Source organism: Pithys albifrons, chromosome 3 (genome assembly GCF_047495875.1).
Source record: "Pithys albifrons albifrons isolate INPA30051 chromosome 3, PitAlb_v1, whole genome shotgun sequence".
In the NCBI taxonomy this organism is placed as follows: Eukaryota; Metazoa; Chordata; class Aves; order Passeriformes; family Thamnophilidae; genus Pithys; species Pithys albifrons.
In genome coordinates this window covers 95,971,599-95,998,835 of record NC_092460.1, presented here as the reverse complement: position 1 = coordinate 95,998,835, position 27,237 = coordinate 95,971,599, and the positions used below count along the sequence as shown (strand labels likewise).

The following is a 27,237-nucleotide window of genomic DNA, read 5'->3' as shown; positions in this document are numbered from 1 at the left end:
CCAGGGCCAGTGGTTTATGACTTGACAAAAACTTTCTTGTTTAAAGTGTGAAACCAGTTGCATTAATGTCATTCAACTGCTTTGTTTTTTATTCCTGCAACTCCCTTGCCCCAGTTTGTTCACACATTAAAAAAAAGAGATAGGTAGTAGCCTCTCGTCCTTGTCTGCATTTATGGAGCACAAGTGAGGCTGCCAGTTTTTTACATTATTTTTTACATCATGTCTAACCTGCAACGTTGTGAGATGCAGGAGAAGAGACTGAGGAGAAGGAGGAGAGAAGAAGCTGGAGGGAGAAGACAGTTTGAAAAGTATGTTGGGCTTGGGAAACAGTTGTGAGACTGAGAATTCACGATTCTGGTATCATAGAGAATGAAAGGGATGGGGAGATGAGAAATCTGTAGTTTACATTTCAGAGGTGAGTAAACAGTGATTCTCAGAAGACTTTGGTGCCTTACCAAGGAGCTGCATTTCATGGTTTCCTCTAATGAGGGGTGGGCTGTGTTGGGGGATGGCTTTCTCAGAGGGCTGAGCACTAGAATGTAATGTCTCCTTTGTTGTAATGGCTTTCAGGACTGAGTCTTGTGGGTCTGAAAAGAGTTGCACACTTTGTATCATCCCTTTGTGAACATTAAATAATACAGGTTTTGTATTTTACTATCCTCATGTCTAAAGAGGTTCAGCAGAAAGTACCCCGAGTTCCTTGCTGCGTTCCTGTTTGGTTAACCACTTCCTAGGGAGTTTGGGAGGCAACCAAATGTTTAGCAAGTCCCACTTGATTTAGATTTGGCCACTGTGTGTGTGTTCATTTGTGTGGCAGAATAAATTCACAGGCTTCACAGGCTATTCTGAGTTGGAGGGGATCCACAAGGATCACTGAGTCCAGCTCTTAAGTCTGGCCCACACAGGGGATTGAACCCATGACTTTGGCATTATTACAACCAAGTTTTAACCAACTGATGCTGAAATCAGTGCATGTTCTGCTGGGTTTTATCTCTACTCAGGTATAAGTGCCTCAGCTATTCCCCATGCCCTCTGCAGTCAGCACTGACTTGGTGGCAGAGGCAGTGAGGGCATTCTAGTTCCTTGTTAAACTTTGAACCATCTGTGATTTCACCTGAAGTTCACACCAGACTGGACAGTAGAGCCCAAGCAGCCTGTGGAAGGCACAGTCCCTTCTGCTGATTCTGCTGTGAGAGAATGACCTCCAGTGGAAAGGCAGAGCCTCAGATTTCAGGGGGTCCAGTCCATTTAGAGATCCTTGTTGAGGCTGGTAAGACCACACACCCCACCAGACAGCTCAGCTCAGCTCAGCTTGTGAGTTGTAAATAAGTAAAGCCTGTGATGTGATTTTGGGAAATCACCTTGGTCTCTGTGTATCTTATATTTTATGAGTATGTTGTATTTGGTTAAAGCATATATTATTGTCCAGTCTGTCCATGGTATTTCTAAATTACTAAGTTACTTGTACAAAATGTCCCCAAACAGTGGAATGATTATTGCTAAATCAGAACAGTGGTCTTCCTTAATTATACTATTGATTAGCTGCCAGTTTCCTAGTCCTTAGCAAGCAAAAATTAAAAATGAAGCTGACATAAGGACCTAAAGTGCTGAACAAATGAAAATTGCACACATAATACATCTAAATGCCTTGGAAGGGCTACTTGGAGGGAGGATAAATGCACTATATTTCTACTTGTTTCATTGATATTCTGTATGCTCTTAAAGTTTCTTGCCCTGCATAAATAACAGCTGAAATGCTGCATAACCTTTTTGTTGCTGTTTGGTTTTCTGTTCAATTGTGTGAACGTAAAAACCACTTTGTGGACAATAATATGGTGAACATTTTGCAGTGACAATTTGTAGATCTGTTTTTTAAGCCAGTGACATGAAACTTAAGGCAAACCACTTTCTTTGCCTCCTCCTTCCTCTCCCATTTCCTGCCTGCTTCCCTGCTGTCAGTCTGTCCATTGTTCAGGTCAGGGAACTGCCCTTGCTGTAATTTTCAGCTATCTCAAGTTCTGAGAAGATTTCAGCCAATACTTGCAATGCAATGCAAACCATTAAAAATATGGTCTTAGTGCAAATATACTGAGCATTACCAGATAAGCTTTGGCTGTTTTAAGTGTTTGGATTCTCTCATGATGTCGACACTTTGGTTGAAAAGTTCAGACTAATGAGTGAAGTTTCCTGCTTGTTAATTTTGTATAAATTAACAAAGACTTCAGAGTAATGCACTCATTAATGTAATTGATGTTGCTTCTGCTTCAAAGTCAGCATTGTATTTTACTTAGCTGAGTTCACAAAATTTCTTGTGGGTGGTGTGATCCTTAACTTTTCAGGTTTTAATGCAGGCTTTCAGAAACTACTTAGTGTTGTGGATATGTGATTAAAAGAAATAAATCCCTTTCTAACTGGGATTTCTGATAAGGGATTAAAACTCCTCTTTTGAACAAAAATCCGTTTAAAGCCCTGAGGAGTGTTTTGATTTAGAACAGTTTTCTTCGTTATTCTTAGAATGGGTGAACTGTGATTTTGTTAAAATATGATTGATTGCCCGCCTTGAGACTGGGAGAAATATTGGCAATGCTTCTAATGATGTGATAATGCCCCTTCAATTGTAAGATATCATGTCCATTAGTAAATCTTGAAAATTTTTCAGAGATTTCATGTTCTGTAGGACAATACAACATGGGTTAAGTGCTAAACTGTTCTTATTTTTCCAGTTATTTAATAGTCACAACTGTAGAGGTGAAATAAGAAGTCCTGTAAGTTTAGCCTTGTTAAAAAGCAAACTAATGCAGAGAACATCTTTTTCAGGGATTGCCCTTTGACTTGTGATAGAAAGTCAGCATGAGATATGTTTTTTATTCCTCTAGGTTTTTATAAGAGGGCTTCTCAACACTGAATTCCAGATTGTAAAGAAATGATGAAGTTTTTCTGAGATGTGGAGTAGCAGCCTGTGTTCTCCCACCAGAACACAGGAGGCAGTGTTGGATCATGAAGATGTGCCTTTTAGCAAGAACAGTAGCTGTTGGTTTAGTGTTAATATATAACCTGTTTCAGGGAAGGCAGTTACACACGAGAGGATGTAGAAAATGAGGCCTTTGATGATGATTTTTTTTTCCTTGAGGTTTTACTCTCACCCTGTTCCTCTGAGCAATTTGCAGTGCAGTACAAGAGCCTTCTTTGATTGGTGCTTGAATTTCCTATTTCTTTTAGTCCTTAAAGTTCCAGGAAGGTTCAATATTCAAGGAATAAAGATACAGTTCAAAGGCTGTTAGAAGTTTCTCCTTTGATTTTTTTTTTAATTAAGGTTTTAAAATAAGCTGTGTGGTGATAGCTGAGAAGTGTCAGGTACAGAGTAAATTTTACAATTCTCATCATATTCATAGTAGTTCCTAATTATCCACAGAGTAGTCTCAGTGATTTGCAAATGAGATCATGGCTTTCTTTGCAGGGTAGGTACTGGAGATCTTGCAAACTTCCTTAAAATTGTTTTTCTCAGTGTTGAGGACTGAAGTACATAATTACTTTGTGTAGTGTGTCCTGTGGTCAAGAATATGCATTTGGAATTTAAATACAGCTGCTACATGTAAAGAGACCTTGATCCTTCTGTTCTTGACATCTAAGTATAAATCTGTAAACAAATTGTTGGCCACAGCACAGCCCCATAAGCAAAGGAGTTTGATCCCTTCACCCTCTACAGTGTTCAAAATGAGAGTTTTCAGAGCCTTCAGAAAACACAGCCCAGATATGTCTTGATTTGGGGTTCCTCAAGTCTTTCTGACTGTTCTTTCAAGTACCTCCAAACCCAAACAGGATGTGGGTTAGAGAAAGCCCCCTTAGCTTTTGGTGTCGAGATCAAAGGGCCACCTGTAATACATGAGTTCAGATGGGTCTGAGCAATTAATGCTGAGATAAACTGGTAAAAAATATAAAATTGCAACCTCCAGTTGTCCAAAATTTACCCCCAAGACAGGGGTGGTAGTAATGTCCTTTTGCTGACAAATTCTTGTGATACTAGTTAGAGAGAAAATAAGACTACAAAAACATAATTTCATTTTATCTTTCACTGTGTTCTACCATTTTTTTCTCATTTGTACTCAGTCCTGTGTCATTAAGGCTCAAGAAAAGTACCCTTACTGTGTCTTGCAGTATTTTTGTCTGTATTCCTAATTTTGCCTGTTTGATTTGGCAGCAATACCTGAGCAGTGTGTGGGGCTTGGGATGGCACCCAAGGATTTAATGTCCTGACTTAGAAGGAAAGAGGAAGTATCTTTCCCCACGTAGCTCTTATCCAAAATATTTGAGGGTTGTGTTAGGGGATAATCTGAATTGTTGCTAAGGCTGGAGTTTTTTGGCTGCTGGCAAGGACTGGGTGTTACTGGATTGCAGCAGATTGGAGGTGTCCCGGTCTCTGATGGGGACATGTGAGAGGTTACACAGCTCCTTATGTGCAGAGGCTGTAAAACTCCACGTGCTGGAGTTCAGCTGCCCGTTTATATATAGTTTATTTTGGCTTTGTGGGGGGGATGTTTTCCTCAGCATGATATGCATATATTGTAGTAAGGGAGGAATTTTGAGTCTCTCAAACTGTGAGCTCTCATGAGTTTGTTTCTGTTGCCTTGACAGATCTTAAATTGCGGGGAATCCAAACTGGAGTTGAAGGATGTTATCTGTTTACACAGGCTTACAGATACATATGATGTGTTTGATCACAGTGCTTCTGGAAAGCCTGCCTGCTATTGCCCTACTTTTCTTCATGTTGTGGATATTAAAGTCTAAACTGAAACGTGTGAAATGTATTTCTGCTGGCAACGCACAGAATGAACTCTTAGGATTGCTCTTCAAACCAGAGGCTGGGCAGCCTCGTCTTACACTTGCAGTGCTTATGTGAGACTTTTGGGTTGCCTAAGGAAGTTCACTGCCAGGAGGAGATAGTATAAATGTTGCATTTGGGACTCTTGCTCAGCACTGACCCTTCACACAGTTCTGTGCGTCCCAGTAGTTTCTGGCCAGTAAGGCTGGGGAGTAGAATTGGAAGGAAAATGCATGTTCTTCTGCAAATTCCCTTTGAAAGTTACGGAATTTATTGCAAAGTTTGCTGAAAAACAACAAAAAGCTGCAAGGAAGTTGACTTGGGTTGTAACTGCCTCCATTCTTGATAGTTCCTGAAAGGACGCACAGAGTCAGCTACTCACAAGGGACAAAACCTTGACGTTTGCTTGCAGTTATGGAAATAGTTTTGTTTATTCCCACTCTCCAGAGATTTGTAAGAGTATTTCTTAAGGCTTTTAATTTAGGAAGATCCTGTGCTGTGGGATCAGAAGTGCCGAGCAGCAGCCTGTTTTGCAGCCTGTTTTGCATCCTTTATTCATGGAAATGAGCTGCTGGAAGGCACGATGATGTGTCTCTGTTGTGTGGTTTGGGAAGTTAAACATTAAAAGGACTCAGGAAAACGTGCTGCAATGAAACTGGATTACATTGCTAAGGTTTATCTGGTTCTTTGAGAATTCAGTTATGCCAACAGAACAATGCAAGGGGAAAGGAGCACCACTATGGATTTAAACAGAAATAAATCAATAGTGAATAAACACTGACATTTTGGCCTCATGCCTGTCTGGATTTAAGTGCTTCCAAATTGCAGTAGAGGAGAAGAGGTGATTTATTTTCTTTCCCTGATAATTGTCAGAAGGAGGGTTGTTACTGATTTATTGCATTTCCTTGGTTTGTACATGTTGGAAATAATTTAGCAGCAGTTTTTGTGTTTCAAAGTTTGGGGTTATTTTTCTCACTATGGCTAAAATATTACAGGTAAAGCAGATTTTGATGCCCGTGCCTTCCTTTTCCAGATTTATTCACTGTACTGATGATTCCCCTGATCCTTCCCTGAACTACGAGGTAGGACTGTTTGCATGATTTCTAAGTAATTTAAATGAAATGCTCACAGCCTGGGTGCCATTTGTGCTTGGGTGCATGCCCATAAAATTTGAAGGGAAGTCTAGTTAAGTGCTGCAGGTCTTAAGAAGTTCATTTAATTGCAGATCAGGTGAGCTAAAGTGCAGACTTGTGAAGCCTCCTTGCAATTTCTTCTCATGTCTGTCAGGTTTTGACAGGAAGGGCAAGTTGAGTGGCTGAAAGTCATGAATTCTTGATGGTGTGCTGCTTGTGAAAATCACCCTGAGCTTACTGAGGGAGAAACTTGCTGTGGTGGCTGGGGACGTCCTGAACTGTTCTGTCATACCTTGTTTCATATTTTTATTGCCAGATTAAAATGTTCAGCTGGACATGCTTTAAGCTGTTAGCATGGAGCTATTGCTTTTGTGGTAACATCCAGTCATCTCTCTAATAATAGTCTTTATGTAAATAAAACATTTGTCATCATCCTGTGGGATAAAAGGGCTTTAGAAAAGTGAATGAACCCTATTTTTTTTAAAGCACTATCAAGTTTGCTTTAAAGATACAGGACATCTGAAAGTTGGAACAAAAAGTTTCATGTTTACACTGTAGTCAGGAATGTCATCTTTGATTACTGAAGTTTTTCTGCTGCAGTTGGTGGGTGTTGGGAGTTTTCAGTATCCAGTAGCAGTAACTGGGGCCTTCAAAATAATGGATCCTTCTGAATACTTTAGCCTAGGAAACGCAGAAACTTGAGGAAGTGCCAGAGAGATGCTTTAATTACCAGGCAGTCTATCCTGTTGACTGTAATAGTTGGCTTTCTATTTCTATCCCATGTCCTTATTTTAACTGGTTTGCGCCTTCAAAGGCGTCACAGGATTCTGCTTGGGTGTGTACCAGAATAGAGGTTGATTTGGATAAATTTAATTCTGCTCATCAGCTCCTTTGACTAGGGAGCAACTTTCTGCCAATTCCATGACAGATTTGTTGTCTTGTACAGCAGAGTTTTAATTTTCCATGCTCTATCATTAATGTAGCTTGGAAGTTGATTCATGAATGATTTTACCATTATAAATACTGTATAAAGTGGAAGAACATAAGATAATAGGTGGAAGGGGCCTCAGGAGGTCTCTAGTTCATTCTCATGTTCAAAGCCAGGTAAGAGTTCAAATTGGCTTGCTTGGCATTTTATCAAATCTGGTCTGAAAAGCTCAGTGGGTGGAGGCTGCACAACCTCTCTGAGGGAGCTGTTCCAATGCTCGACAGTCCTCATGGTGAAAACATTTCTTATGTGCAGTCTGAATCTTTCTGCTTTAGACTGGTTTGGGCTAGATGGTCTTTGGAGGTGCCTTCCAGCTGGAAGCATTCTCTGAAATGAATATCAAGTCTAATTGCTTTGAAGTGTTTGCTAAGATGATTATGTGAACTGCAGCTTACAGTTTTGCTTTCTTGTACCACAGGTCATCCCACCATTACAGCAGAACTGTAGATCTGGAAGGCATATCTGTGGACAAAAACTTACCTGTTACCTTTCTGAAACAATATTTTGTCATTTGTTTTTCCTTTTACAGCTTGTTCTTCGCAAATGGTGTGAACTAATCCCTGGTGCTGAATTCAGATGCTTTGTCAAGGAAAACAAGCTTTTAGGTAAGGATGTTCTTAGACAAAATTATTAGGTGAAGTTCTGAGGAGTTTCTCTGATTCCTTGAATGAGAGTTAAATCTGAAGACAGGTCTTGCTTGTCACACCTCATTTCTGAAATTAGTGGTTTCTTCTTTCTGTAATTTAAAATGCGGCATGCCACGTTTCTCTTTCCATTGTATTTGAAAGCCTGACAGCACAGCATTCTCACCCCTACAGGAGGAACAGTCTTAATTTGTTAATTCAGAAACTTCACCCAGAGGCTGTTTTGTGAGGGATTATTTTATATACGGGAAGAAATTTTATCATCTCCGTCTTGCAGAGTGAACACAGAGCTAATTGTGTGCTGTGCTGCTAAGACATGACCCCATGTGGGTGTTATATACAGAAAGCTGGGGAGGGCAGAACACCTGCACAGGGGTGTGAGGTGTCTGAGTTCATGTCATAATCAGTGTAGCTTAGTCAGTGTTGTTCTGTTACTCTGGTTCAAAGTCCTGAATGTAAAACATTTTGAGTGGCACTGAAAAGTCAGGGCATCCACAGCATGCAAAGAGCTGGTGGGTGCACTGGGAGACTTCTGACAGCTGGAGAACAGGCAGGTTGTTCTAGAGCATGTATTTTGGGCAGCTCTGGGATAATTTAGGGTAAATTGAGCTGAATTACACTCCTCTGGTTGTGTAGATTATTCTCTGCTGACTGTAGCAGGAGCTGAGCCATCCAGTGCACAAACAGGTGCTTGAATTGAGTGGTTTAATTTCAGGCTAAGTGCTGTTCTGGAGTTTGAGTTTGGTTTTGGTGTGGTCTACCATGGAGTCTTTAGAGATGAACAGAAATGCAAATAGCACAGGACTTGTGCACATTTGTTCTTAACAAGGTTGAATCATTCTGCCTGAACTCTTCTGACAAGGAAATGTTACAGCAGTGATGTAGCAAATCCAGACTTTACAGGAAGGAAGGTGATTTTTTTTCTTAAAGATAAAACCAGGTTTGCACATTTTGTCTGTCTCATATGTAGATATTCACAAGCACCGAGCTCCATATCTACAAGAGATCTATCCAGGGTACCTTGTGACAATATGGAAGGCAAGGAGGATTAGCTCTATAGTCCTCATTGTTTCTCCTGTCTTCTCAGCATGGTGACTGTGGGCTTGTTTTGGATGTGTCTTTTTGTCCCTGCTGGGAGCTGTCAGCAATCTGTAGCTCCACCCAGTCTCACCTCTGTGAATCTTTAGGCACCTACTCCCGGCTGTTCCCTGTTCTCAGTGTCCCACACAGCTGCAGGTGGATGTTTTGAGCTGTGCTCATCCAGGTGCTGTGAACACAAACCATTCCCCTAAGTCGTTTTGTTTGGCTCATTTGTCTGGTGCTCCCACACTTGTCTTCCCATTCTCTCTCCATTTATGCCAAGTGCAGGTTTATTACAGTTCTCTGTAACGGGTTTATCTTGCTACTAACAGGGATTCTCCATGAGGTCAGTATTGTTTAATGGCTACTGACAGAGCTTTTAGAAGGGAGGAGAGTTGAATCCTGTCCTGTCCTGTGCTGCTGGAACACCACAACTTCCAGAGATGCACAGCACTGTAATAGCCTCTAAAACATTTGAATTTAGATTTATTATAGAATATATATATAGTAATATTTATTTTCCAACGACTCAAAGCATTTGTAATGGCTAATAAAAACTGTACATTTCGTGACTAGGATTTGGAACTGTAGATCTGCCAGTATGGAGGTTTTTTTAGCTAGCACTCCAGCTGCATTTCTGAAGATAGTTCCAAGATTTTTCACAATGTGTTCCCATGCTCTTAAAATTAATGAGCCTGTCAGTCAAGCTAAGGAGCAATAGTTGCAGTGAAGTGAATGATTTTCCAGTTACACATCTGCATCCCCTGAGATGTCATCAACTCTTGGTTTTTGTTTTCTAGACTCAAGCCCAGCTTTGCACTGGTATTGCAAAGTCAAACTTCCACTGACATCATAAAGTTTTTATATCAACTTTTTCAAAAAGAGCACATCTTTGGGGGGAGTCACCATTGTCTTACAGTAAAACAGCCTTTGTTTTATATGTGGTTAAAACAGCAAACTGACATAATGGATAAATCTTCGTGGGGAATTCTGGCTTTTTCTCTATGTAAGTAGCCCGAGTTCCTCATTCTGCAGTGATGGGGCAGCTCTTGGGTTTGACATCTGTGAAGCAGAATATTGCAATGGCTTATGTTGACAATTCCTGTATGAGAGCTGTCACTCACGATGGATGCAAGTGTATAATCCTGTTGATGTCATTTTAAACTATTGTCTATTTGTAGACAAATAAGTGTCTGAAATTAAGAGCTTGTGATGTGGCTGGGATAGGCAAGATAGCCCTTGAGGGAGTAAATGAGAGCAGTAAGGTACTTGACTGTGTGCCATCTCATTGATTGTGGGATTTAAGGTTTCACCTGTAGTGCCTTGTCAAACAAGCATGTGTTATTCCACACTGAAAAAACTGGTTAAATGAGAATCTGTGGTACACTAGAACCTGTCACCTTTGCTAATGTGCAAGCTTAGTCTCTACCTCTTTCATTTCATGGTTCCAAATTGTGGTCCCTACATCTGATATGTAGAACAGGTTTCTTGACTAGAGTAAGCAAAAGGAATAAAACTAAAAGGAATAGACAGGAACTGGAAACTTAAACATAGGTGAATGCTCCTCCTGGAACTCACTTCAAAATAGTCAAAGTGCATATGAAATGAGGCTCACGAAATGTAGGACAAGATTCCTGATGGAAGTACTTCAAATGTAGGAGATTGAAGCTAAACAGTAAATCACTGGTAATGGTTGACACTTGGGAGATTCTCATCTTCTGAAACACAAATGATCACATGCCTGTGCCTGGTAGCAACTGCCTGGTACAACTGCCATAACAATCTCTGGTTGGGTTTTCTGCATGCCTGGAGCCCTTTCTAATCTGCTAAAATTATGGACAGGTATATGCCAAAGGGACTACACCCAATACTACGACCACATCTCCAAGCAACATGAGGAGATCTGTAGAGCCATACAGGAGTTTTTTGAGAAACACATCCAGTACAAGTTCTTGGATGAAGACTGTGAGTATCCCGAGGATATCTGTGGATGTACATCTCTCTCTTCACAACTATTGCTTTCACAGGGCTTGATGCTTTTTAACTTGGGAGAGTCTTACAACTCTTGTGGCTTTAGCACCTGGAGTAGTGAAGGTTTGGAATGACTGTAAAACTGGCAGCAAAAAACCCCTGAAGGAATAGGCTGGAGCTTTTCAGGAAAGCACAATAAATGAGTGAAAGATCCCTTCAAAAGGCCTAATGGGTTTTTTTGAGGCATTTTCCCCTTATACTTGAAAGATTTTATACCTGAGAAGTAAGGTAGGAGATACTTGACAAAAGGCATTCAATCATAAGAATATGGTTTCTAAAGATGATGTCAGATGTTTGTGCTAAATGATTAATGTATTTCTTGGATAAAGGATTTTAAAATTTCTTTTCAAGAAGTTTTCTCCTATAATACTCACGTGCACCAGTCTAGGTGCTGAAACTTGAATAAAGGCCACAGTGTTTAATACATCTCAGCAGCCCAAGTAAATTGTCTTGTTCTTTTAAAGTGAAGTCTTTTTGAAAATTCTATTGGAAACAGTTTCCTGACATGGTTTAGTGAGAATAGAATAGTGTTCCATTGTGATGGGTGATCAGTAGAGGTGAAGAACATGGGGAAGAAACTTAAATTGGGTCTTGCCAAGCCTCAGTTGAGTAACATACATAAACATGAGAGTTGTCTGGCAGTTCTGTTGTCTAAAATTCTGAAAATTCAACCTTAAGGTAAGTTTTGAACGTGGTTAGTTATTTTGCTGAGCCACCAGTGCAATTAAATAATCTGTCCTCTCTGAGTGTCTGAAAAAGATACCTTCTAGTGCCAGTCTTTGTTATATTAAAATTCTTAATAGTTTAACTTTGCAGAGTTCATTTATTTCAGTCCAGAGTTCTCAAGGACCACTGCTTGGAGAGGAGTAGTAGTCTGGAAATCAGTACACTAATTTAATAGGTCGCTGCCTTGTGTTTTGAAGTAAGATCAGTCATATAGATCTGACATTCTGATTACTGCCTTTTAATTTTCCTCTGTGTTCCAAAGTAATTTTAGCTGGTATGTAATCAACTGATAGATAAGAATTCAGGGCACTATTTTTGGAAATTGATGCCTAGATTTAGGCTCTGAAATTGCTGTCTGGTGAACTGAAAGGTCTGAAGTGTCATCTCATGTAAAGGATGGAATCTGCTGGGAAAAGGAGGTTTCAGGGTGACCTTCTGGGATGAAGGTTTGTTAACCTTTTTTTCTGACATACTAAATGCTCATCCATCTGCAGAGAAATGTCATGCTGAAAATGTTTTCTGGGGTTTTGTGGTTTTTTTTTCTTTACCACCTTTCATTTGTCCCTCATCATCTCCCTTGATCCACTGTCTGGTAGCATATGTGTTGTTAACAATAAAATCTGGGATTGCTTGTTTGTTTGCTTTTAAAAGGAAAGGTATTACAGCTTTTTTCCTGACTTCTTGTTTCGTTGGGGATTTTGATGCTGTTTGCTCTGCTTTTTCCAGTTGGTCTGGTAGCATCTCCAGATGGAAGAGTTGAGTCAGAGCAGCTGAAGCATTGCAGAGTCAGAGCAGTAGGATAACAGATGGGCGAATGCTTTATAAATACTTCTAAATTATGTTAGAACCTCCTAAATACCTTTCATAAGAGCCCAGTAGAACAGTGCTCTGGAGTTATTGGTGCTTACTGCGGAACTGGGCCTTGTTTTGAGCAGTTTCTGGTAAAGTTCTACTACAGTCCCACTGGCACAGGATATTCCTGCTCTGAGGTGATCTTTAAGAAGAGGGAACAATTCAGGTTTTCTTCTCTGTTCAGTGTTTATGAATGTCCTGAGCCAGTCACAGTGTGCCATCAGTCATACCAGGGGTGTGATCCCACTACAGGCCATTTGCCTCGTGGACTGCCATGGGTTTACTTCAGGCTGACAGGCCGCACTTGATAGGAAAGCTCAGATGCAAGAGTTCCATCGGTGGGATATGACTAATGAGGCCATGGTGCAGGCACCAGTTTCTGTTGCACAGCTGGAGAAGGAAATCCTGGGCTTGCTGTCCTCCTCTTTGCACTGATGACTGAATTAGCCACAAGGGCTTGTCTTCCTGAGAGAACAGAGCACTTAATCCTGGAGTGACATTTTAAATTGACGCAATTGAACTTATGCCAAAGCTGGGTGGATATTTAGGCTGGATGGTCAGAACCAGATACGTGCCTGGCTTTGGCTTTGTGGAGTTGTGATTTGCCCTTAGCCCAGCCAACTTCACACGAAATGTCAGATTAAGCCTTACAGGCCTGGATGTGATCAATCAACAGCCCTGTTCCTGACGGGTAGCTTCCTGAGACTCAAGTGTTCTGCAGTCATATCCTGAGTTTAGTTTATCCACATGTATTGGGAAATCTCTTAGCTGAAATATTCCCTTCCTTATTAATGAAGGAAGTGACAATACAGCATTTGCCTGAGGCTGTAATTTTTTTTCTTTTCCCTTTCTTCCTGCTAAACTGGTGCAACATTTGCATGTGGCCATGCCTGAATGCTTATCTGTGGGTTTCCCAGCTCAACAGAAACCCGACTGAAGGATTTGTTTAACCACACAGAACAGCAGCTGATAGAAAGCTGCATGTGCAAAGGTTCACGTTTAATTAAGCCAAGGGAAGGAACAGCAGCAGAGCCAGGCAAGGCAGCTTTATGTCAGTCACCAAGTCAAGGGGGCTGTTTGGGGAGTTGTTGATAATCAGTTAAGTGTGCTGGGTCTGCTCTGGGTTACATCAAACATGGCACCCACCCCTTTGTTCCCACAACCTGTTTGTCTTGTAGCTGCTGAAGGCCTAATCTCTCTCAAGCAGGAACTTTTCTCTTGTGAAGTGTTTTGTGCAGTGTCCAACACAGAGGAGTCTTGATCCTTCCTTGAAATTTCTCCGTTCTGCTGTAAATGAAACACCAGTAATGTCAATGATAAGCTTCTCTCTGGGCTTAGGGTTTATCAGATGTTCTTTGCTGGGGGAAAAATCAACAGAAGAAACCAGCATTAAATGGAGAAACCCAGCAGCCAATTTCCCAGTGCATGAACAATAGTTCCTGAAATGTTTCTGCTCCCTCTTGGAAATGGACTCAATTCTGGCTTGCAGTTCTTTAGAACGCATTGACTTTGCAAATTGTGCAGTGCACACAAGTATCTATTCAGATGTGGGTACCTGTGGTGAAATACGTATCTTTTAAGATTAACACTTTTTTTTCTCCTTTTCAGTTGTTTTTGATGTGTACAGAGACAGCAGGGTAAGTGAACAATAGGTTGTATATAATTGTTTATTCTGTGAAAACCTTGAAACCTTATGAAATGAAGCAAGCAATAGCTTCATCTTTCTAGAAGGGGTTCTGGGGAAAAACCAACCAAAAAACCAAATCCCATCAAAACAAAAACCCAACCAAACAAAAAAAAACCAAACAAAAGCCCCAAACCTACTTGACGTTTTTCTGTTCCACAGATTTTTTTCTCTGTTAAACACTGTCTACAGTAGGAGAATAATAAGATTAGGAGTGTAAATATGTTGTAAACACAAACAAATTTGGAAATTGTCTTTTAAGATAGGTATTTCCTTGAGCTTTGTTTTTCCTCCATGTTTTATTTTCCGCTGTAGCATCTGAACTCATCAAAACTTATCACTAATACTTCTTCAGATTATCCATGTGAGGTTGAAAAATGGTAACTTGTACTTCATGTATGGAAGCCCAGAACATGAAGGGATAATTGTGAATATGAATGTGGCATATTCAGTTTATGACAGATGGAAGCCAGTTTTTTCTTCTTCAACTGCTCCAGCTGTGGTTCTGGGAGCTGGGCAGATCAGAACCCTGAACATCTAGATAGTGATGGAGTTGGGCAGAAATGTTCCATCTCAAACATTTAAGAGACACAGATGTGATACACTTCTCCTACTGCCAGTGGAGAAAAATATTTGGTCAGACGAACTGTGTTTGAAAGGCATACGTGTATTGTTTTAAAGCAACCACAACCAAAAATGCATTGTGTAGCCTTAAATCTCATTAGTGTGTGAAAAGTAAGGTTTTTTTTTTTCAAATCCTAAACCTCAAATGCAAAAACAATGGCTATAGACTCTTGTTCTGTAGATTTGAGTCTCACTTTCTAACTTGTTTACACTTAAGGGATTGGAGAAAGTCTTCATTTGAGTTGATTTGGGAGTATTGGTGGTAAGTCCTGATTCTGACATTGAATGTTGCTGAACTATTTTGCAATTGTTTAATAGTAAATCGTGCTCATAGTTTGCAAAACAGAAACCAGACAGGATGGTGTCTCATGTGCAAAACAGCTACTGTGCTGTTTCTCAGCCCAGCTTTTAGTATGGGTACCTAAAATCAGGCTGGGGCTAGAACAGCCATGCTGGAATGAAACTACCTGCCCTGGCCCAGATCCTGAGATGTGAGGATGCTCTCAGGGAAAATTAGGAGCAGCACTTCAGCACAGAACCAGGTTCTGCTGTTGGGTCCTCCACCTCATAGCTGAGGCATGAAAACGGATTATTTAAGTAAAAGGTTTCAGCCTGTGGGATCTCAAATGAGCAGTGTTTCTTCATCTGTCAAGATAAAATATCAAGATGTTTCTCTGTGCCTTCTACCCTGAGGTCTTGTAAACTGCCAGATAGCCCTTTGTGTGTCAGATCCTCCTCCTTCACACCTACTTGTGTGGTTTGCAACTGTATTATTCATCGCTCCCTTTGTGTGTGAGTTACAGGCAGTGAAAGAATATTGAGTGTTTGTGCGCGTGATTAATTTCCAGAGCCTGTGCTCCTCACCACGTTGGTTGCACAGCAACCTCACCTACAGAATGAGAGAAATGGCCACTGTCTGCTTGTTTTAAATACTCTCAACTCTAAATATTCAGCTTGGAGAAGCAGCTTGTTGTTTGATGCAGTTGTGAGAGCAGCCTCCTCCCTGTGCTTGCTTTGGTTCCTTGGGAGACTGTATGGAGTGGGATGCCACAGGTCCTGCTCGCTTAGAGTGGCAATTCAGAGGGTTGTGCAGGTGCTGGCAAAACCTCACAGTCAGCTCTGCTGTTGCTCTTTGCTGTCCCCCAGGTGTGAACAATGAACCATGCTCAAGACAAGTCTCTGTGGTAATACAGGGAAATGCAGTGAGTGTTCTCAGAGCACTGTGGGCTCACAGCTCCTGTCAACGTGCAGAGCAGCGCTTGTGTCTCTGCCTTGAGAGTGTTGTCACTGTGCAGGAAGGTGCAGCTGGAGTCAGGGAGATGTAACAGTTCAGTTTGCATTTTATCTATTTTCAACTTCCTTTGAACAGTCTTTGTCATAGGCACTTCCTTTCAGCAGTGTGCTGTTTAATGCTTTAGTAAAACAGAGCGAGAAGCTGACATGGTGTGGTAAATATATTGGTTTCTTCTTGTAGGATGAGAAAAAAAATCTGATGGAGTACATGCTGGTTTTTTTTTCCCTCCAGATATGCACAACTTTGTTTTCCTGGCTTGTACGTTTCTCATGACAAACATTACTAATAGCAGGCAGAAAATGGCAAATAAGTAGCTTTACTGCTGTTCTTTAGATACACAGTGCAAGTCATCTGAAACTACATTAAATCATGACATTGCATGTAAGACTTGAAAGAGAATTTAATCTTAAGAAAAGAAAGTTTGGTGTCTGACCCCAGGTTTATACACACTCCTTTTAATGAGCCCTGAAAAGGGATATTTAGGTTGTTTTGTCACTTCCCATGGCTACCAAAGCTCGGTGCAGATTTAAGACCCTCTCAAGGAAACAGCTGGTGTTGTAGCTGGGACGCTGCTGTCTGCAGGGGTGGAGGAGCACTGCCAGGTGCTCACGAAAACTGTGTTGCTTTCAGGAGTCTCAAACCCAGTTTTCAGTGTGTTCCAGGCCATATATCTTTGCTAGAGAAATCATCTTGTGTTCCTGTGAAAAAGCTGAGTTTGATGTATTTGGGGTGAAGAGGAATCTCTGTGCACTTTTGTAGGGAAGTATTAACTATAAATGTTTCTGATCCAAGGAAAGATTCTCTGAACTGATGAACAAACTTTGCCAGCCATTGCTTCTGTATGTGATTAAACTGGTTCATTAGCTTGTTTTTCTAGTGTGATAGAATAAATCTAAAACCCCAGATTACTGTTTGTGCTGCCTTGGAGCTAACAAGACATCCCCATTAGCAAAACTAAAACATCGCTTGTAATGAGAATTTGTGATGGCCTTTTGAGGAGGACCAGAGGTCAGAAGTGACAGCAGAGCTTTGCCCTCTGGCTCTGCACTGATGGTGTCAGTATTAGTGCAGAGGTGTTGAACTCAGCTATGCAGACTTGGGCTTCTTCACCCTTCCAAAACAAATAAGAAACCACTCAGGACTGATGCCCTCCTTTCGCAGTTTCTTTTGCAGCTGTCTGGTTTGTGTACTGCTGGTGCTGTGGTTTGGCTTCTTACAATTTGCTCTACGAGAGCCGTGCCCTGTGGACTTGCCCTGAGGGAGAGACCTGTGAAACCCTGTATGCAACCGCACACTGTGGAGTGCTGGCTTAGCTCCAGTTTGCAAATAGTATCACTGGGTTCATCTGTGCTGGGACTCCCTGTACCTGCACAAGGAACTGGCTGTGGGTGGTAACAGAGCAGCCAGAGCTTCTCTGTCCTCCATCTTATGGGTTTCCCTGCATTTCCTGTTCCATAGTGTGTCAGTGCCTGTGGGGTGTGGGTGGGAGAGGCTTCTCCATGTTAATCTGGGCTGAAGGCTGCAAAAACATCTTTGTGAGTTGGAAACCAGATGGCTGTAGTGTAAGTAATTGAAGATATTTGCTGTTTGCATCAAGAGAGGGAAGATCTTTTAAAGAAAGAAGATCCTTCAGGAGTGAGGGAAAGGAAGAGAATGCAAAATGAGTGGTTAGTAGCTACAGTCTTCAAGTTTGTTTTCTAATTCCATGATCTTTAATAAATACAATAAAACTCTTCAGTCCTGTTTGTGTAACTACAACCTTTTCCTTCCATATTTGATTTCTTCCAGATGTGATACTTGATTTTACAAGTCCTTACTAGCAGCTGCAGTTATATTTCATTATAATTTATCACAATGTTTTGTTTTATTAGAATAGTTGACATTTCCTTGGGTAAGAAAAGATGACCCTGTGCTGGGGGTTGTTTCTTGAGGTGACTAAGGGAACACAAACTATTTCTTCCTCACCCACACATGTCTCTGTTCCCTTTACCATGTCACTCTCTGCTTTCAAGTTTCAGTTGTATGGCAGGAGTGCTCACTACCAGAGCTGTTTGGAACACAAACATAATGGAGTTCAGGCACGAGAAACTGGCTTGGACCATTAGTAATGGCTGTGTTAAAATTGCCTTAAAGTTATTCTGTATTTGTCTACATCTATACAGCATCTTTGCACTTTCATGAGCTCCATTAGCATTTTATAAACCCTGCTCTGTGTTTTTGGAGTCCCTTCTGAGACCAAGAGCAGCAACTCTTGTTTTTTGTTTGGTTGTGTTTGGGTTTTTTGGTTTGTTTTGGTTGGTGTCCTCCCATAGTCCTTGTTCATGCTGTCTGGGGGTCTTGGGGGACCATGGAGATTAGACAGAGCTTGTATGGTCTCATCTGAAAGCACCTGGCATAGAAATAAATGCAGTTTATTTGAGCTCTGATCTGTTTTAAAAAAATTGAAGTAAATTAGTAAGTCATAACTTGTGATTTAAACTCCATAATGTAAACGATGTTAGAATATTTTAACCAGGTAGTTTTAGCTCTGATATCTTTTTATCTGAAGATCAAGCATACTACAATAATGCAAGTATATGTATATTCTGATTTTTCATTATTTTAATTCTATGTTTTGTTTTAATATTCCTGTGGTTCCTTTGCAGGGTAGGATTTGGTTAATAGATTTTAACCCATTTGGTGAAGTAACAGACTCCCTGCTCTTTACATGGGAAGAACTGACCTCTGGAAAAAACCTGAAAGGAGACCAGAGTGAAGGGGAAGCAACAGAACAGGTACAGCCCTGCAGTGAGGGAGGCTCAATAACATCCAAACAACAGTTATGGCCTTTTTTATCTTTCTGTTGCTGTTATAATCAAATTGTGTTGCAAATCCTATTTTAAGTAAATGGAAGTCCTTAACTGGGAAACTCTTTGTAAAGCAGAATATTCCTTATTAGCCAGTAGTTAATCTCAACAAGTATCACCTGCTGGTTTGAGATGCATGTGAGGGAATTTTTAGTTCAAACAGTACAAGCCCATATTGCAGCTTTGACCTCATGGGAAAGCAGATGCCCTGAAATTTGCTTTTACACAGTTCTGATGTGCTCCTTTCAATTTTTTTTTAAAATCTAGTACTTTTCTATATAATCTCTTAAATTCCTGTTTTGTTCCTTCTATCTGTCATACAGTTTCTCACATCTCCAGATTTATGCTTGGGTGGGGAGCCAGAAAGAAGCTTAACTTGTGTCTCTTCCTCATCTCAAATACCCTCAGGGGAGCCCTGGTTGAACTCCCTGGACTTGCAGAGCAGGGGGTTTTCCTTCCCTCTTCCAAGCAGCACTGCCCCCATAAAAACTAACTTCCTATTAATACAGAAAGGGAGGAATAGTCTTCATGTTTTGTGTTCCAGATTTTTTTCCTCACTGCATGCTCGAGACAGAGTCCTCACATCTTCACAACTCCTTGGACAGCTGGAAGAGAGATGGAAAGTAGTGTGTTAGTAGAGCTTGGGAAACACTTGGAGGTTTTTGAGGAGACATATCTAGTCAGTGTGTGCTTTTATTTTCTAGCTGTTGAGCTGCAGCAGAGGTAACTAAAATGACATGCTCCATTTGAGCTGATTTTAACCTTTGTGGTTTGCTTTAGTCCTGTGGCCATTTGCATAACACACTGACAGGGAAACACCACTCCCCAGGCTGTGGTTCAGGCCATTTTCTCTGTGTCACCGCGTGGCTGTTGCTGTATGAAAACCCATTCCACAAACCTTCCTGCTAAAAGTTGTGACTCCTTTGTTAAAACACACTCCCAGTTCTTGAGCTGTCTGTGGGACACCCAAATTTTCATTTTGAGATTTCTTGTTCTCTGTGCCAGCTGCTTTACACAGTTTTCTGCAGTGCAACCCTGGATGAAAAGTAGAGGAACTTGTCTTCATGTTTCTATCTAGTCACAGAATCTGATGTGAAGTTGCTGAGCTTCTTTCTTTAAAATGAAGCTCCTTGTTGCTGTACAGTGGGCAATTATGTTGCATGTCAACATGTTGAACTGAAAATATATATAATTACCCAAAAACCTCTTGGTACATTTGAACATTTAGAGATTTTTTTACACTTTCATGGAGGTATTTTTTTCCTTCACTAAGTAAATTGGTTGGAAATCTTAGATGGTAATTTCAGTAGGGCTATAGTTGCAAATGTGTTTCAACAAGGAAACTGTGAAGACAAGTTTAGGGTTCTACCAGAAAGATTTTTCTCTATCCAGATACTTATGTAGCTACTATTGCCCAAAGTTCCTTATGGCTCCATTATTACAGCACTCTCCTAAGCACATGTATTTTAAATACATTAATAATTAATACATTGTGGAAACTTAAAAGTGAGACAATGAAAGCCGTTATTTGACTGTTTAACGTGTTTGACATTTTAAATTGCTCTAAAGTGGGCGGAGGTTTTGAGAAGAAAACTACAATTTTTAGAAAGCACAAGTTTAGTTGAATGAGTGCCAAATAAACTCATTGGCAGCGTGACTCAGACAGTCTCATGGGGGAGTTCAAAACAGTTTGGTGTCTTTCCCAAAGGATTATCCAGTTTTCCGTTGCACGAACAGCAGAGTCACTGTCCAGCCCAGCCCGTACCTGAGCTACCGACTGCCAAAGGACTTTGTGGACCTTTCCACAGGAGAGGATGTTCACAAACTCATCGACTTGCTTAAACTGGTAAGAAGTAGCAGGAAAAATTTCTGACCTTCCATCTTTGTCACATGGAAACATCGAAGTGCCTGGCACTGTGCTTTTGTAATTAACACATAATTATGGGAAAAGTGATGTATGAAGGCCTCACACGATGTGTTGTTGGGTTAATTGTTGTAGAAGTGATGAAGAGCAAGCTTTCATGCTCATCTCACTTCAGTTAATTAATTTTATCTTTATGGGAAGCAATGAATTTAGTTTGACAGATCTTACTGAAGGACCGACCAGTTTTTTTTTCCAATTTAAATGTAAATACAAATATAGTGTGAATAGAAATGTAGTTTTTGAATGCCTGGAGGTAATACTTTTAAAAACCTCTTTAAAAATTAGAAGATAAGTGGAAAACCCCCTAAATAGTTACTCCTTTATCAATACACTTTCTGTATTCTTTTAATGAACAGTGACACGAAAACATGACATCTTTGTAAGGCAGGGAAGGGAGGGCAAATTAACTGCATCTTGATCACTGGCTGTTGCCACCACCATCATGTTTTCTGGTTCTTGTATATTCCATTAGTTAATGCACAGGGCAAATCTTGTTCTTTACTGGAAATAAAATCCTGTAGTTTGGGATGAGGGAGGGGGCTGATGTTGCTCTGTTCCATTTTCTGGGAACATTATCTCTCAGCATTCAAAAAATGGCTCAGAAATGCAGTTATTGTCTAATCCATTGTATCTGAAAACACTTGTCATGATTTATTAGTGCTCTTACTTCGGATAACTGTGTTCTAACATTATGAACTCTCCTGTTCTGTTGACAGAAAAGAAATCAGCAGGATGATGACTGAGGTATCCAGAAGCATTACATTGAATTACAAGCAAGAAATGTGGCTAAAGCTATGTTTAGCATAACTATTAAACTATTGATTTACAGAAAACATGCTTTTCATAGTCAGTGAAAGAACTGAAAAGCTGTTTATCCTCTGTGTCTGTTGGCTTATATAAAAGTGTAGAAAAGCTTTTTCTGGGAAACATGAAAGGTCAGGGTGAGTTCTCACTGGATTCCAGGTGCAAGCAAGCAACAACCTGAGTGTAGTGAAGGGCTGCTTTCCCATCTCATAATGTGAAGATTGATGCCACTGAGCTCTGCCTTTGGACTCTGCAGTGATAAATATGGCAACATGTAATGCTTGTGCAGTTAAAACATCGAGCATCCTCTGAGTTTAGGCACAGTCTTGCTTAAAATAGTCACCAAGAAAAAGGAATGTACATTTTTATCTGTAGTAACCTTTTAAAATTGTAAATTGACTTTGGTTTGGGAGCACTTCTACATTATCTTTATGTAAAAAAAATAAAAAAGTGGAGAAGGGATTTTTTTCTTTGTTGTGGGGGTTAATACTTCATTTCAGAGAACAGGAGACTATTAAGGTTTGAAAATTGTGCATATCAGGAGTTTGAAATTCTGAATGTATTTAAGTGAAGTATTTTCACAGTCACTGAAGTGATGAAATTTGTTAAACTTCACCAAATTTTGTTTCATTTTCATAGTAAATCTTGAAACCTATTTTTTAACATCATTACATACTAAACGTCATCTGTGACTTAGTTTACACAGTTAAACTGAGTAACATCAACCTGTAATTTCATATGTGGACTGAGTCATGTTTCTTTGTGTCACATATCTGAGTTTCTTAAGAAAATGATTTCTCTTTCAGCTCTTGAAATTCTGTATTCATTTGGTGGTACTTAATTTTTTTGCATAAAGGGAAGTTGGCTAAATTTGGGGAAACAGAAGCTCTTCTTACCAATTGTAGTTGTTTGTGAGGTGCTTGGACAGTTTCAGATGAAGAACCTATTGATTTTTGGATAGAAGTGTTTGCATGGCATCAGTCATTTATTAACAGTGTGCACAGTTCCCATTGATAAAAAAGAACATTTGGAAATGCTCAAAGCCCCAGAAAATTGGTTCCTATTTCAAACCAGTCTTGTGAGACTCTGTGTACATAAAGCCATTTATATTTCTTTGCCTTGTTGCTGTCAGTTTGGAATGGTGCTTGGTTACAATCTGTTCTTGGCTGTTAAATCTGAGTTTAGATGTTAAATTATTACTTACTGTCTTTATTTAGCTTCACTTTTGAATGAAAACTTACTCTAGTTAAAGGTTATGCAGTTTAAGAATCGCGTTCTATGAAACATGTTGATGGAACATCACAGCTTAAAACTCCTTCAGGACAGGATCTGCCCTGCTTTGAAGCCCTGGGACCTGCTTCTCAACAGCTTTCTGTACACAGATCAGATGATCATTATCTCAGGGCTGGGCTATACCTAATCCTGACATACTACAGGTTTTTGGATTAGTTTTTCTAACCCTTATCAGAGGGATTATTTGAGTATAAGTGTCTCTAAATCAGGTAAGAACTTCAAGGTGTAAAAAATAACAAAGTTTTCCTTTTAAAGTTTCTAGCCATAGCTTAAACCACTGTGATGGTCTAACCACACTTCCTTTATACAGATGATGCCCTGGAACTTCCAACGGACTCATAAATGCTTCTGAACTTCAGGTTATTGTCTTTAAAAATACAGAGTCTTGGTTTAGACCTGTAAGATAGTTTCCTGCATGTGGGCTTCACAAATTGATTTGCCATTATCTCAGCTTTCTTTGCTGCGTGTTCATCACAACACACAGAGTGGTAGGGCTGGTTTAATGGGACCCTCTGCACTCAGGAATGTCCCTTTAGATGAGTGGGCTGGAGTTTTCTCCTCTGTGATATGCTGACAGATGCCAAACCTGAATTCATGGACTGCTCAGCCAAGCTACCAAACACTGACACCAAACTTTATTTTGGACTTGCAGGAACTTCTTCCACTTCCTCTGGGTTTAGTCTTAATAAAGAAGCATAAAAGGTAGCAGAGCAAAAACACTAGTCCTGTGTTCAGGTTCTGAAACAGTCCCCACTACAAAAATCAGTTCTACACAATCAGGTACCCCAAAATATCATATCCATACAGCTTAAAGACATACTTTAGATGTACTTTGCTTCTTTTCCCAACTTCAGGAAACCAGACGGTGAATTTTGTTTGCCTGCTGGGTCAAAGAGTCCTCCTCTAAAAGAATTTTCATCCCATGTGACTTTTTGATCTGCAAGGCTAATTACTGAACATACTCCTTTGGGGGAGGTGAGGAAGCTGATGTTAATAGATAAAAAATGTTTGAGATGAGTTTTACACTGAATGGTGTATGACACTGTTTTAATTCTATTTCAGATCATCATAAAAGCAGTTTCTGCCTCTAGTCATCGTACAGAAATTTGAAAATACAAATTTCTAGTTGCTCATGTGGTTTGAGTGTATGATCACTGTTTGCTGAGTAAGGGCCAACTATATATTCTTAATTATGTTCTTAAAACACTCTATAGAGATACTTGCAATCTCATCTAGGTGACAAACATGAGCAGTTTGAGAGGAAGGTAACGTGCAGCCATTTTATACAGATCCTAAGCTTGCCAAGCCCTTCAGAACTCTGGCTGTGTCTAATGACTCGAGCAGGGAGGTTCAGTTCTTGGACTGCAGCTCTGCCAGGACTGCCAAGGAGAGTCCTCATCATTTCACAGCCAACACTTGCGATATTTAATCTCCCAGATGGATAGTGGGGATCAGGATTGCAGTAACCCCAGAAGTAGCATTTGTTAACAAGTACTGGCTTAATCAGGATTTGGAATAACACTCCTGTACTTCGGGGCTGCAGCGTGTCAATTCTGTTTGTTCTCCTTTGACTCTTCTTTCTCCAGTGTTGTTCTTGTCTTTCCTCACCCACCAGTCTCTTATTGGGGTAAATGTTAAGATCAGAATTGGCAGCAGCAGCATAGGTAATACTGATCTGAATTTTAAAACCTTTCTCTGTCCACTTGTCTCTCTCTCTGACAAAGGCATAGTTTGAGGAGTGCTCTAAAATATCTATCACCCCCCCGCACCCCCCTCCCCCTCCAAACCCCAAAAGTAGGAGAATAACAGCCAGCTCTGATCTCAGTAAAATCAATAGCACTTGGTAGATTCTGGTCACAGTATCTGGCTTGTAAAAATCCATGTAACTGCATCTGACACCCTTAGGTAGGAATTTCCTGTATCTCATTGTTCTGCACTCACCTGTTGCTCACGTCCAGGATGCAGAAAAAAGGTGTCCAGTGAGATGCAGGTCAAGTGCCCATTTTAGCAACAGGGACCATTAGACAATTGTCATGTTTTCAGGCTTTCAGGTGAGCATTTCCAGGTAAGAAGACTCCAAAACAGATCAGTAGTAGTGTGGAGATGGATAATAGCATGGCACAAACCTGTGTAAAAGTACTTCTGGTACTTTTGTGCGTGATTGAACTTGGCTTTCACAACCTGGAGGACCATGGGGTGTTTTTCAGTGAGAATAAACAGGCAAACCAGCTTGGCAACTGGGAATTGATTTCTACCTTAGAGGCCAAGAGTATCAGTTCCAATTGTGTTTCGATGCTTAGGTCTATCAGTTCAAGAAATAACACTGAACTAAAATACGTATTTTTGCCAAGAGAAGGTGGGCTTTAAAGTGCAATACAGAAACACCACAGTGCTTTTGATTCATGAGGGATACTTGGTAACACTGGTGTCTAGAGGATTTATCTTGGCAAAAGCTTGTCTGGATGTTGATTTAACAGTGTCCTTATTTCTGTTTGAATGTAATGACCTCTGTAAAGAGAAAGTCTCCAAACTGTGGTTATGCTGATTTGTAAAGTTTAAAATAAGACTTGTTGGCATAACTGAAGTGTTTTGTGCAGACCTGAAGCTCTCTCAAAAACACAGCCCTTAGGCAGTTATGTGTTATTACAGATTTTTATAGTAATAAGGACACTGGCACTCCAGTAAGTCTGGTTTTGGAGGGTTTGGTTCTATTTTAGAGAGACGAGGGAAGTTGAGGGGAGAGATTTCCTGCTGTATTTCTCTGTGTGAACTATTGCAGCAATGCACTGTCTGGATGCCAATAGTGTTTTAACTGTTCTAAAGCCCTCTTAATAGCTGACCAGGCTTCTTCTAAGGATGTGTCTTGGCAGGTTGTAGGCAAAAGTTGCTTGGCTAGTAAGTCAGAAATGCTGACTGCTTAGAAGCTTTTTTCAGGGACACATGCTAGTTACAAATGAACTTTCAGGAGAGATTTGTGACTCCTAAACAGCATTACAGGCCAAGAGAAAGAGAATAATCAATATTTGTTTTTTCTAGTCTTTAGGGCTTAAATCCAGCTTGCTGAGGGGCTTGAAATTTTGGGTTCTGTCTTAGCTTTTGCTGTGAAACTCTGTGTCCTGACAGACTGTTGCATTTCATTGATGTAAATGAATTATTCATTGGAGCTGTGACTTTAAAATCCGGGAGAGAGAGTGAAACAATATGTGAAGCTAAAACATCTGTACACCAGTACGAGGAATACACAAGAGGAACTCTGTCAATATATGTCAAAAATGATTGCTGGGCACTGCAGAGACTTTGGGAAAAAAACTGGAGCACTGGAACAGAGACCTGTTGCTCAGGAAAGGCTGGAGGCATGATGCTGAACATAAACAGTGTCTGTATTGCCAAAGCTTGGGAAACAAGGAATCACAGAATGGGTTGGGTTGGAATGGATTGTTAAAAGTCATCTAGTTCTCAAGCACTTACAGGAATGGGGCATTCACAAATTCTGTGAGCACCCTCTTCCTGTGTCTCACCAACTTCATCAAAAATTTCTTCCTTAATATTTTAATTGACCCTCTTTCAGTTTAAATCCGCTGCCCCTTGTCCTTGTCACTACAGGCCCTGGTAAAAGTCTTTATATTTCCTGTAAGACTCTTTTAAGTATTCATTGACTGCAATGTGGTCTTCCAAAGCTTTCCTCAGCTTTCCCCAGCTCTCTCAGCCTTTCCTCATTGCAGAGATGTTCCAGCCCTGAGAACATCTTTTGTGGCCTCCTCTGGGACTTGCTCTGGCAGGTCTGTCTTTCCTGTGCTGAGGACCCCAGAGCTGGAAGCAGCACTGCAGGTGGGGACTCATGAGAGCAGAGCCCAGCAGAGGGGCAGAACGCCCTCCCTGAATCTGCTGTCCATGGTACTTCTGATGCAGCCCAGGACACTGCTGGCTTTCTGTGAGCACATGTTACCAGCTTGTGCCCAATTTTTCATCCACCAGGATTTCCAGACAATGAAGTCTGGTGGAAATGGGAGCTATTCACTACTTGGGTATCTGTTGGGAACGTGTCTAACGTGGGAAGACTTGAAAAGACAAAGAGTGAATAGAATTTTTTTTTTTTTTTTTGCAGAGGACAGTTTGTATTTCAGAGGGTACAGCGTGTTATTCTGGAGTTGGCTGTTCTGGGTTACAGTCGGGCTTATTTGATGTGGTTAAAACTTTTAAAGTCAGAGGTAGTTCAGGTGAAAGTGGTTGTGGACTTGGCATTTGGTGCTCTGGAGAAAGCAGGGAGAAGAGAGAAGCACAATAAGGATCTCAAAAGGCAGTTTTGGTAAGTGTGGGGGTTGATGCCTGGGTCCATCTGGGAGAGGATGGGTGGGATAAATGAAGGGTGGTGCTTTTTTAATGGCCCAGCAGCAATCCCCTAATGTGAAGGGAAAATGGCACAGCGAGGGCTTCTGAGGATCAGTGAAAATGAAAACTGCAGAAATCCGAAGGAAAAGCACATGATTAAGTGTGA

General features: G+C 40.6%; 1 protein-coding gene across 1 annotated transcript in view; it reads left to right on the top strand.

Moving 5' to 3' along the window:
- The window catches only part of CDC123 (cell division cycle 123), a 32,915-nt gene extending 10,353 nt beyond the window's left edge, over nucleotides 1-22,562 (top strand). Inside the window, exons 7-13 of the mRNA XM_071552802.1 lie at nucleotides 5,853-5,901; nucleotides 7,470-7,545; nucleotides 10,507-10,629; nucleotides 13,882-13,910; nucleotides 18,521-18,649; nucleotides 20,430-20,567; nucleotides 21,362-22,562. Coding sequence (XP_071408903.1) covers nucleotides 5,853-5,901; nucleotides 7,470-7,545; nucleotides 10,507-10,629; nucleotides 13,882-13,910; nucleotides 18,521-18,649; nucleotides 20,430-20,567; nucleotides 21,362-21,388 — 571 coding nt within the window. The 3' untranslated portion in view covers nucleotides 21,389-22,562. The remainder of the gene's footprint in view (nucleotides 1-5,852; nucleotides 5,902-7,469; nucleotides 7,546-10,506; nucleotides 10,630-13,881; nucleotides 13,911-18,520; nucleotides 18,650-20,429; nucleotides 20,568-21,361) is intronic.
- Nucleotides 22,563-27,237: the final 4,675 nt, after the last annotated feature.